Here is a 12,453-nt window from a genome sequence, read left to right as displayed (position 1 = left end):
CCTACATAGATAATGTGGTGGCAGTTCCCTAGGATGTGGATCAACTCAAAGAATATAGGAAGGAGATGGCGAGGGCGAAGCGGTTGATCTTGGATGGAGTCTGAGATCATATAGTCGCACATGTGGTAGACAAAGGTACAATGAGAGAGATGTGGGTAGCTCTCTTTATGCTATGTCAGGGTACTTCCAAGCATAGGAATATGTTCTTGGAAGAAAAACTGAGATGCATCATGATGCAGATGGCATAGATCCCTTCCTCACCAGGATTCAGGAGGTCCAAGATCAGCTTGCAGCTGTTGGGGCAGCCCCTCAACTATTAGAACTAGTATGGTTGGAAATAAACAATGTCTCGAAGGGTGTGAAGGAGTAGGAGAATGTAGCCCTAGCATCGAAGGGTCCCAGTCAAGGGCAGAGGTAGTAGAAGAAGAAGAAGAAGGACCTATCAAAGGTCAAGTGCTTTAGATGTGGTGAGCTCGGTCACTATAGTACTTAGTGTCCTCAGAGGAAGAAGGAGAAGTAGGAGAAGCAGGTTCAACCTGCAACATTCGTAGAAATAGGCAAGCTTTCCTCTAGTCTAGAAGAATATTTTGCTATGTTTGTAGATACACCTCTAGGAGTGAGGTGGGGTGATTTGGTGTTGTAGCCCCAGAGAGCTACAGGTTTGGGCAAGGTCCCTTGAGGAGTCCACTGCATGGATCACTACTTGGCTATGGGGGTCCCATAGTACTTAGCTGCAGGATGGATCAGTGGCAGTTGATGTAGTAAGTACCAGAGTGACAGTGGCAGACTAGTGGCAATCAAATGTTGAGGAGCGCAGTGCACTGTTGACAGCAGAGCAAGTGGCTTAGTGCAGAGTTAGCAACAACACAAATTCTTTAGTGACAGTGCAGATGCTAGTAGCAGTCAGGAATCAGGAGACAAATGCATCATACTAAACACTGATGATTCAGTATTTCAGATGATTCTCAGTTGTAGCAACAACAGATGAGAGGTAGTTGGAATACAAATGCAAATTTGGCGGCGGTATGGCAGTGTCAATAGCAACACAGATGCAACATCAGAGTTACGCAGTAGCCAGACATGAGCAATGTGACAGGAGGTGGTTCAGAGAGAAGGTGTTGTGGAAGGTTGTGCAACACTAGAGAGAACTGTTGAAATTTCCAAGTCTAACCCATTAGAAAATTTCCTGCACTATCTAGTTCACCTACTTGTTTAATTACTGAACAAGTTATTTAACCATGTAAATACTGAAATAAACACAAATGCAGTCTCAACCATCTACAGATTATCAACTGAAAGAAATAGACAAACGCACAAGGGACACTGTTATTTTTGGACAATTGTCCCCGAAAAAACCCAACTTGGGAAAACTGGTGCAACAGTTCTGAGGGTTTTATTATTAAGCAACTTTTCTTGAGTACAACTGGGTGCCAAACTAGCTTACCTGACAGAGAAATCAATATGGTAGTAGTACCTCTCTTCAAAAGCAAATATTCGGCAAGTCTGCTCCACGAAAGTCTCTCCAATGCCTCTCTGAAGCTCTGCATCAGCCCTCCTAGCTTCTGTGCCAGCCTAGAACCCTCTCTCTAGCCCTTTGCGTGGCTCCCACTGACTATGTGTAGCCTTCTTTGCATCTACACTGGACTTCCGACACTATCTCTGCCTCTCTGCTATGCACTCACTAAGCCTCACTGCAACTCCGATCACTAGTTCAAATTTTCTCAGCAAACCCCGCTCCAGAAAATCGAATTGACTGATCAATCTTGGTGTATCTCCAACTGACCCTCAAGCCTCCTCTTATACTTTTTTTGTTGAGTCTTCAACGACCGAGATTAAATCTCTAATCAACAATTAAGATTAGATTTGGCTTGATCCATGTCATTTAGAACCTTCTCACCCAGTTTTATATTAATACCCATTAATATTTTAATTTTCCTAAGTTTAGACTTAGGAACTCCATTAAAAATATTAATTATTTTAATATCTTTCTAACCAGGTGGAATTTGGCTTGATCCATGTCATTTAGAACCTTCTCACGCAGTTTTATATTAATACCCATTAATATTTTAATTTTCCTAAGTTTAGACTTAGGAACTCTATTAAAAATATTAATTATTTTAATATCTTTCTAACCAGGTGGAATTTCCCCAAACCATTCTAGGTCTTGGAGATCTCATGTGCTTTAGCCTCTCCACCAATTTTCATGGCTAGAGCACATCCGATGCTACCCCAAATCAACACTCCCTCTTAGTGAGGAATGTGCTCTAGTAATGCTCCACAACTAAACATCACCCTGATCATTCGGCACCGGTACTTGTGCTGATGGTTGGCTTGCTGCCCGACATCCTCTGTACTGCTGCCCATGGCTCTGCGACTGCCACTGCTACATCAATACGGCAACTCCTCTGCATTTGTGCTGCTGCTGGTCCTTTCTCCCAACACTGCATCTGCACTGCAACCCTCTCTCATCATGCTGCCTATAGCACTAGCACTGCTACTGTTGCATTGCAATTTAGTTACTGAGACGTTGGTAACTGATCTACCCAGCTATTGACATCCTTGTCAGGCTAGAAACCCTCCTGATGCTAAAGCTCCCTCTGCAGCCTCTGCATTGCTGCAACAACTCTGTGCCTCTTGCACTGCTGCAAACACCTTTGTGCCACTGGCCCACGCACAGCTGACGCAGTGACAATGCAGGCCTTAGAGGGAGATCGAATTCCTGCTAAGGAAATCGAGTTTCAGTAGCCGGGAATCGAAGTGTGAGACTGGGAGGCAGAGATTCAGATTTTCCAGCCAACAGAGGGTCCAGAGAAGGAGCAATGTGATACCCAGCAGGGGTGATGCAGGAACTATGTATTAGTGACACAATTTTGCACAAAGGCTCCAGTTCAACGTGATCAATCACAGATTCTCCAGTGACAGGGTGAGATCATTTCACATGAAGACACTTGTACATGCCAAAGCCCACTATGGACTGGCATGCCACCACTGAGTGCCCCATAGATTCCATGACTTGTAAGATCTTTTACTTGATTATTATAATGACTTGTTGTATTGGAGGGCAAGGGGACGCATTGGATCTTATGCAGGATTGTAGTTGGGTCTCCATTTGCGGCTTGGTCTCCCTATTCAGGGTCCTAGCCCTCCAAAGGGCCACATTGGCATTTGTAGGGTGAGCATTGAGAGCCATGAGTACCTCGTGGATTTGCAGCACCACTCATTGATTGCTTGTGTTCCACCTTTTGGATGAAACTGATGAGCTCGATTCACCATGCCCAACCAGCTCCACACTTGCACCATACACTTGGCAAAGGTTCCAAGGTCTAGAGGATGTCTCCCACTGTAGAGGGAGGGCTTATGTCATCATCCTAGCCCTTACAAATGGTCTACAAGAATTTTCGATCAACTTGGAGACCCACGAGGATGTCCTTGTGCCCCCACACCAACTTGGGAGCACCACAAGTTCTTGCTTGGAAAACAAGGGGCCAACCCCTTTTCCACTATGTTTGAGGTCCATTCTCTCATCATGGCACACTCAATATTTCATAGGCCTCCTCAAAGGCCCAACGACTCACTCTGTGGCCCTCTTGAGAGGCTTCTTATTATGTTATTGAGCTACTTGGTGGGCTTGTCACCAAAAGTATTGTTATTATGCACATTATTTTATTTTAGGGGCATTATTAGTCCAAATTAGGCCATTCAAATCCCTAAGTGATTGTATAAATAGAAGTGAGGTGATTCATTTTGATCATCATCACTTGGATTGGATTAGTATCTCTTATGAGATTTTCGCATTTTTTGTTGGGATGAATTTTTGGAGTTTTTCTTGACGCACTATGATGTTTGGATTTTGTTATTGTCTTTGGAGCTTCTCTAATGCGAAGTTGATAAATGGATATACTCTCTCTCTCATAAGTCGAAATTTTGATGCTATTCTTTTTATCTTACTGGTTAACTGCATGTATGTTGTTATCTTTATTCTTTTATGGGTTAAAAACTTAAATGTAATGCAAAATTCTTCTGGGACCTTGAATAAGTGATTAAATGCACGCGTTGATCTTTAAGGGATTGGGTGAATGTTCCTAGAGGCACCTCTTAGGTTAAAGACCTCGAAACTTTATCTCCTTCGCAAATTTGAAGTATAAATCTCTATTGATCTAGTTGTTGCCCTTGGAGAGGCTAGCAAAGATCAAATAGGGCTCCTTAGCTCACGAAATTTCATTATCTATGTGTGTCTTGACTCCATTAAGCCCAAGCAATAAGGCATTGATCCTCATATCCCTTTGGTGGTCAAAATAACATTTATTTTCTTCATTTCTTCCAATTCTAGGCCTATCCCCAGAAGGTCTCCTAGGGCATCACACAAAATCATTTGTAGCCATCCAAAACCCTTGAAAATTGGTCCACTACTGTAGTGTTGTTTGCTTAAGAGGTCTTCCAAATTTCAAGCAATTTCAACAGTGGAATCCCGAGATATAGCAAGCCCTAGCCACAAGACCATTTCTTGCCCTAGGTTGATTTTGGGTTAGTGATCTCATTAGGATCATTGCATCCAAATCTCAAAAGAAAATTTGTCCTTTGATCCTCTTCTCTTCCCTAATTAGGTTAAGCCCCTCCTTAGTTGATCAACTCCATATCCTTGACCTAATTTTGGGTCCACTTGGTCCTGTGTGGTCCCACAACTTTACAACTCTAATTCCAGAAAGATCACCTAGAGGCCAAGTCTCCATAAGAATTTTCTAGCCCTAGGGATCATTTTTACAAGATTCAATCCCAAACCCTAGCCTCGAGAATCCTCTTGGCCCCTTCTAGAGAGCCTATCACCTTGCTTTCCAAGCAAGAAAGCCACACAATTGAGTCTCTCTTATGAATAGGCCTTTGGGATCACCCTGTTGAAGAATTTAGGGCAATTCATGACTTAGTGATTCTTCTCAGACTTATTGATAACAGTTTGTGTTGTCTTCTTCATTTAACTTTGTTATGTTAGTGTTCTTCAATCATCAAACACTTATAAAAAATAGAAGATCAACAATAGAACAAGTACACAAGATGTTGGGTCCAACCCAGGGCAAAGCCTCTCCTCTTGAGAGTAAAACCCTTGAATCTCTTATAGATATTTAGATGATGAATACCAAGACCGTTGACAAAATAGACACAAGGTTACCTCCAAGATGTTTGTCACTATCCTCTGCTTTGTTTGGTCTACAATTCACTGTCTTGATATCACTGTACTCCTTATGTCTTCATTGTCCAGTCACTGTCTTCGACACCTTCTTCGCTTGGCTGCCACAGTTCTTCGATTATGTCATTTCATACAATAGTGATAAGGTAGACCACCACCGATGGTTGTATTGAACGCAGTCACTGTGTATATATTTGCACAGTTCTTCAATGAGTTCCAAGATATATCACATTGGATGGCTTACGGACTTCCGAGAGACTTCCGAGATTTATCACAGTGGATGGCTTACAGACTTTCGAGATATATCACCATGGATGGCTTACAAACTTCCGAGAACTTGACACGCTGTCTATGTATTCCGAGAACAGACTTCCGAGAACTTGACACTTCTGAGATATTACCTTGCTCACTGTTTATTCGTTTCCTTCTTCGCTGACTGTAATATATGAACTGATCCGAAGACTTGTCTCAATTGACTCCACGTTACTCCTTATATATATGGGTCAACGATGGTGTATTGAGCCGCCAAGAACGCCTTGAATCTAGGCCGACATATCAAGGAGAGCACTGCATTTTGTAGAGCAGATTTGCACGAGGATAGTGACACTTGTCTTGAAGCGTAGACCTTTGACCTTATGACTTTCATAATACTTATGATGAAACATAAAATCCTAAAGACATCAAGAAGAAGTCTTTGACCTATGGTAAACACATCTTTCTCATGAAACCCATGATGCAAGGAATAATATTTTTCTTCATGATATTATAAGTCATAATGAAAACTGAACCTAGTTACATTTTCTTCAACACACCTTTTATCCTCTCATTGACATCCATTATTGTGATTCCTCTTATATTGGGTCTCCTCCCATCAGTGAAAGTCTGTAAAGAGCAGGGAGCCTTAGCTGAGGTGACATTGGGCTATCGCTCCATTGTTGCCCTTGACCTAGTAGCTTCCCTATAGGATCCCCTCCTAGGACCCCTGCTAGTTTGAGCAGTAACAATCCTTTCCATTGTATTTCCATATTTCCTTAATTTGTTTATGACTTATATCTTAAAATCTTGTGTGATATTGATTGCATGAAAAAATTACTTTAGGTGGTTCTTGATGGTCCCGTTCACTTGTGTTTTGTGGACTAGGTGTTGGCCTTTGATAAACTAAAGGTTGTGCCGTTAATGCAGCTACCTTTTCAGTTTGTTGATCAATTTGTTCACCATGGTAGTTAAGTGTCTTGGTAGTTTTGTCCTTGTCGCCATTCCTCATTTTTAACACAGTTTGCCATCAATTTTCGGACTCTATGAGTAGATAATCAATTATGTTTCCCTTTTCTTTTAGCTGATTCATTTTCTCAATTAACACCTTTTGGCTTTCCCTAAACATGACTCTTTTCAATGTTGCTGAGACGATGTCTTATGCTATTGAATTCATATCTGTATCAATTAAGGTCTGCAAGAATTTCTTCGTGACACACCATTTTTTGTTTTGGGCCCTACTTCAATATTTTATATATATATATATATATATATATATAATCTTCTGTTTTAACTTTCGCAGATAAAACATAAATTTTTTAATTAATTAGTTATTTAATTTATAGGAAATTCTTGCAGACAATATTTATTATTATGGAATAAGAATATGAAATTGATGATTGAATAACCCTCATGACAGCTTACTATATATTATTGACTAGTCACAAGGTGAAAGGGTACGTGCCCCTTGATTTTTCTTTTAATTAATTAATGTGTTATTATTTATTATGTTTATAACATATTCATACAGAGCAGGTATTTGGCACTGCATAGATTGATTTCTAGGATATGTGTTTTTTGTATGTGCAATTTAGGTATTCTTTTTTGTATACATGGTTGATGCTTGGGGATTGTTATGATTTGATTCTTCTGATTTGTTCTTCCAATCGTTGTTATCTATTTGGTGTCGAAACAAAGGAATGTCTTCTAAGACTGTACAAGGCACACTTCAGTATATATCTGACAGGCTGACAGCTAAGTTTTCTATCTACTTATGCAGATTCTGCACCTGCAATATCTGTTGCATTATATTCTCTTACAACAGCTGGACTGCTAGCCACATCTTTTGCTGCTACTGTACTTTCTCTCTCTTCAGCCACACTTGCAGCTGCAGGGGCCTTGACAAGTGGGACAGCAAGCTTCATCATCACTGACCCATCAAGAAATCTTTTGGTGAGTGTAAATTAATTTAAGAGGTAGTAAAACAGTTTTAATACATGCTGCTGTCATGCTGTGTTCATTGTTATTAAGCTGATTAATATATGCTTGGATTTCTTGCCTAGTTAGTTAGTTTTATGTGAAAAGAACAGGCTGTGTTTCTCAATATGTAGGGAGTCAGGAATAGTTACATGTGATTATACTATTTTAGTAACATGTTATCTATTGATTCAGAGAGCTTTACTGACAGACTCTGCTTACAGGGAATGGCAGGGCACCTCCAGGTATTTGCCTTTTCGGATTGGCTATCTGTGAGTCTGCCTATTGAGTATCGTGAAACCACCAAGGGCCTCAGATGGCTTATTCCTCATGCAAAGCTTCCCTGGAAAATGCATGATGTCATAACAAATACATTTGATTCTCAGTTTGTGGTTAATGATAGCCCTGATATATCCACAGTCAAACACAAGCGCAGTTTGATATCTGCAGCATCTAAGTATCATAGCAAAAGAGATCAGTATTCACTTGTTTCTACTTCACCTTGCTCACTATTCTTTACAGAGGAATGGAGGAAAACAAATCCTGCACTGAAACAGTCTTTGAATTTTGGTGGTCAGACACTTTTTCCACATAACAAGGCTCTAAAAAAATCTTCAGGTTTGCAGATACCATCTTTGGTTACCTGTGAACATGCTTGGCGAAAATCTTGGAATGCCATTTCAAATCCTAGAATTTATAGGGAACGGAAGCTAGGAGTGAATTCCACTATGTATGGTCCAGCTCTGGAATTGAGTGAATACCTTCATTACTTTGTGGTAAGTTTCTTTTTACCTGAATGGTATGTAGTGACATTTATGACATGAAAATTTTCCAACATCCATTTTCTGGTGATGAGGAAAAATTCCTTCAAAATTTCTGCTGACAGGCACCCCACTGAATGGATTTCATAATCTGATGTTGCTGCAGAATCAAAGTGAAAATTTGTCAGCAGTAAAACTTGTACGTGCCGGAAAAAAGTACACAGGGTAAGCTTGATGAGTTGGGGCTAACAAAATAACAGGCCATTTATGGTTGATGGTGCTGTTTTTTTCTGACAAGATATAGTATCTAGGTTTGAAACTTAGAAATTACTTGTTTCTCTTAAAAGATTGTTTTGTTTAGATTTATTCTTAATTTGTTCTTCTGCAGATGGCAGGACTTTGGGATGAATATGTTCTGGCTTGGTGTTGTTGGAGGTGCCTTAATTGTTCTGCACATGTTGATTCTTGTCTTTCTGAAGTGGCGAACAAAAACATCCCTACGAGGAGCACTATCCATTCCAAGATTTGAGCTTTTCTTGCTCATCCTTACACTTCCTTGCATGTGTCAAGCATCTGCATTTATCATTAGAGGCAATACTTCTGTAATGACAACGTGATTATTTTGGCGATTTGAAATGATTACTATCCTGAAATGAAGTTTTGATATGGATCTTCTTGTTTCCCATGCAGGTGGTACCACTGCAGGCATTGCTGTAGGAGTAATACTTCTTGCACTGCCAGCAGCCTTTCTGCTGTCAGTTTTTCTGTTCCTCACGGTCGCAGTGTTTATGGGAGATCTCGCTCAGTACAAAGAAATTAGATGTGAAAATGAGAAAGTAGATTTGTTCAGCAAAATATTTTCTGTATTTGTGGGTAGGAATGCAGTTGGCAAGTGGTTTCGTAAGGAAGGATTACCATCATCTTTTCTTTCAAGGTTTGGTATTTTATTTGAAGATCGTAAAGGTCCTGCAAAGTTGGTCTTTGTTGATGGAGATAATCTAAGGAGATTACCCAAGTGGATTGACAGTGGTACAAATGGTATTGGAAGGATGAGAGCTGTTAATTCTGACGATGATATTGAAGATACAGTGGTATCACCTTTTCAGAGAGTTATTGGATCTGCCAGGTCAGCATACCTTATTGTCGATCTCATTAGACGGGTGATATTAGGTATAATTTTTGGGGCATATCCTTCCTCAGACCATTCCTGGAGTCAGATTGGTGTAGCCTTTGGTTTTACTGTATTTCAATTGTTATATATTGTTTTGCTAAAGCCATACATCAGAAGAGGAGTGCAAATGGTCGAAAGTATATGCCTTATCTGTGAAGCAGGGATTTTTGCAGCTGGTCTTGTGCTCTTAGCTGATGGACATTATTATGACGATCACAAAGGTATTGGCATTTTTATGCTGATTCTTCTTTTAATTAGTTTTGTTTCTCAACTTGTGAATGAATGGTATGCTTTGATGAAGTGTCTTGTAAGTTTGGCACCATCTCCTCAACCATCACTTAAACTAGGGGTGAAAATGCTACTACGTGGAGTTTTTCTGCCATTCATACCTCATGAATATTGGTCAAAGTTTGTTACCCCAGAATCCTCCCAACCCAAGACCGGCTTGGTTCCAGTTGTGCCATTTAGTCCCGAGGGAGAACGAGAAAGGAGGACAGATGAGATGTCCCAGAACGAGCCTCCATTGACTGTTGTTGCTGAAGATATTGTTCCCACCTATCACCCTGGTTCTCCCTGTTTTATAGACCCTAGAACAATTTCTCCCGGAATTATTCCAGGTGAAGGTGACGTGCCTGCTTCAAGTGAGATAAGACCTGAGTCTTCTCCAAAGACTGGTCAAATTTGGAATCAGTGGAGCAGAACAAGATCTTTAGAAGGAAAGAGATCAAAGGGAACAAAATCTGACCCTAGGATAAATGAATTGAAAATGTTAAGAGAACTAGCTAAAGCTAGCTTTCCTGGAGGTGGGAAAGATGAAAATCCTACAGAAATGGCAGGTTGCTTGGAGTTGGGTAAGGCTAGTCCTAGTTCTGCTCCAAGGGAGGTCATGAAACCGAATACAGGTTCAGTGATTAGGACAGTTTACTCTCAAGAGTCTTCCTCAGATGATAATTCAGAAGCTTCCTTTCCCACTGAATCTCCCCTTCACGCTCCAGGAATTACTAGTCTAGGTGTAGTAACTGGTGCATCTGGCAGTGTGGAAAAGTTGTCAAGACAGGATACCATGTCGAGACTTGGCTAACAGAGTGGGTGGACACAATGGGGTGTCTGAACTTCAGTGAGGGCAATACTAAACTTTTGCCAAATCGAAGGGCATACAATTTGATTTTTGATTCTTGAAATTTGATTCTTTCTTCCACCATTTTTGATCGGTTGTGTAATAAGTAGCATTTGGCAACAGTTCTGGCAAGACTGGCTGTCTCCAATGTAGCTTCAAGATACATGCAGCTGCTATTTTTGCATGTATTATTGTAACTTTAATTCACAGATGAGAATGTTGGTAAACACAGTCTTGAATGTTGTTGGCTTCTATTGATCCTTACCACTATCAGTTGGAAATGTGACAAAGCTGTGTCATGTAAATTTTCATTGCCAATGGCACTTGAGGAGGCGGCAGAGCTCTTTTATTTAATTCCAACAGTCAAATCATATAGAAGCTGTTGTATAGTAGTTTTCAGAGTGGAGTTTTTTTAAATTACTTTGCAGTATGATCTTGACAAATAATAATTACATGACGTGATTGCAGGGACATATACAAAACGTTGTAGTCTGTACTTAGAAAAGACATCTCCTGTGTACTATTAAAGTCAACTCTTCAATCGAGACCCAATTCATGCATACATAATGTTTGATGTATGGCTAAGTTAACAGCAATGGATGGCAGTCGCATTTGAGTATTCTACGTTTCTCAAGAGATGTTGTTGTATGCTGTGTTCTAACAAAACATGTGCTTGAAATACCAGAACCATTATTGCCTGGAAACTCCGAGAACTCGCTTTTTTCACAGTTTCGAGTGACAGTTTTGATTGCTCAAATCTGCAAAACCCAAAGGACCCTTGATTCTTTCATATGTCGTTCATGGCTTCTGTTTACCAATTATTTCTACTGCAGCAGCAATTTCTTACAAGTTATCTATTGTGCCAGATAAGGAGTTAAACTAGTTCAGTTAAAAAAAGTGTAGTTTGATTTTTGACTGGAAGATTATTCAGGATAATGTTTTGAATAACCACTGGGATGGGATTTGAACTGTTAAAGGAGATGCTGTTGACAAAAGCAAAGATAAAGCTGAACTGTACATGAATGCAAAACATGAATCTGATCATCTCGTCGACAACCTTCACGGGAATTCAAGAATACGATTTCAGTTCAATGTTTACTGCGACAGAGTGGTTGGATAATTCAGCTTTACATGGTGTCATGGATTTAAGTGACAAAACAAGGCCTCACATTTTTTATGCTCATGGTAAAGTGGCTACAGTGCTTATATCTATGTTCAGTTATACGCACGTTCTTACCATGCTTTTCTTTTTTCTATGGTACAATATCCCAAATTCCCAATAACATTAAATTGAGACTTTGGACAAGTTACACCCATGGCAGCAAATGCCAAAACCTAGACTGAAGAATTGCATGCAGAAGCAAGGCAATGTACATGCAAGCTTATATTTGGTCTGGGAGGGGGAGATGTAGGGTAGTCTGCGTGTCTGTAAAATTTCAGATCATATATATAATATCTTCTTTATTATTATTATTTTATTGAGATATATAAATTTTAAAAAATAATAATAAGATTATATATGAAATGTGGTTGAATAATGTTCAAGTAGTCTTTGATGGTGTAAAAACTTTGAGGTTTGCATTTTTAAAGTTTTTGATGGTGTAAAACCTTTGAGGTTTGCATTTTAAAGTTTTTGATAATTCGTGATGGTTATTTTTTTATAGGTTAAAATGGATTTATGCTGCTATATTTGTAATAGCAGAATTATGGTCCGACAACTTTTCCAAAATGGCATGAAATGTAAAACAATTTCAATGGATGAATGCCACCATTTCTTTAAAATTTGGGAAGTCGTCATTGTAAAGTAATTCTATTTTAAAAAATGAACATTGAACATCCCTTGTAACATCTATGTGATTGTGTATCAACTTGCCTTTTACTTTAAGAATTGGAACTTCTTATTTATTAGCTTAAATTCATTGAATTTAAACCTGACGTATTAAGTGTCAAAGGATTAAAACTTACATATAAACATTAATGTTTTTTTTAAGTC

At 39.5% G+C, this 12,453-nt stretch overlaps 1 protein-coding gene across 4 annotated transcripts in view; it reads left to right on the top strand.

Annotated features, from left to right (window-relative positions):
• Positions 1-11,930, top strand: part of LOC149141786 (uncharacterized) — a 209,235-nt gene extending 197,305 nt beyond the window's left edge. For all 4 annotated transcript variants that reach the window (XM_089453113.1, XM_089453115.1, XM_089453114.1 and 1 more), the window contains 5 exons: positions 7,215-7,387; positions 7,636-8,187; positions 8,339-8,397; positions 8,561-8,763; positions 8,863-11,930. In XM_089453113.1, coding sequence (XP_089309239.1) covers positions 7,215-7,387; positions 7,636-8,187; positions 8,339-8,397; positions 8,561-8,763; positions 8,863-10,424 — 2,549 coding nt within the window. In that variant the 3' untranslated portion in view covers positions 10,425-11,930. The remainder of the gene's footprint in view (positions 1-7,214; positions 7,388-7,635; positions 8,188-8,338; positions 8,398-8,560; positions 8,764-8,862) is intronic.
• The last annotated feature ends 523 nt before the right edge of the window (positions 11,931-12,453 follow it).

The sequence above is a fragment of the Pinus tabuliformis genome, chromosome X (genome assembly GCF_031772625.1).
Source record: "Pinus tabuliformis cultivar Carrire ecotype Pingquan chromosome X, CPIR1, whole genome shotgun sequence".
NCBI lineage: Eukaryota > Viridiplantae > Streptophyta > Pinopsida > Pinales > Pinaceae > Pinus > Pinus tabuliformis.
This window is presented reverse-complemented; position numbering and strand designations above follow the sequence as displayed.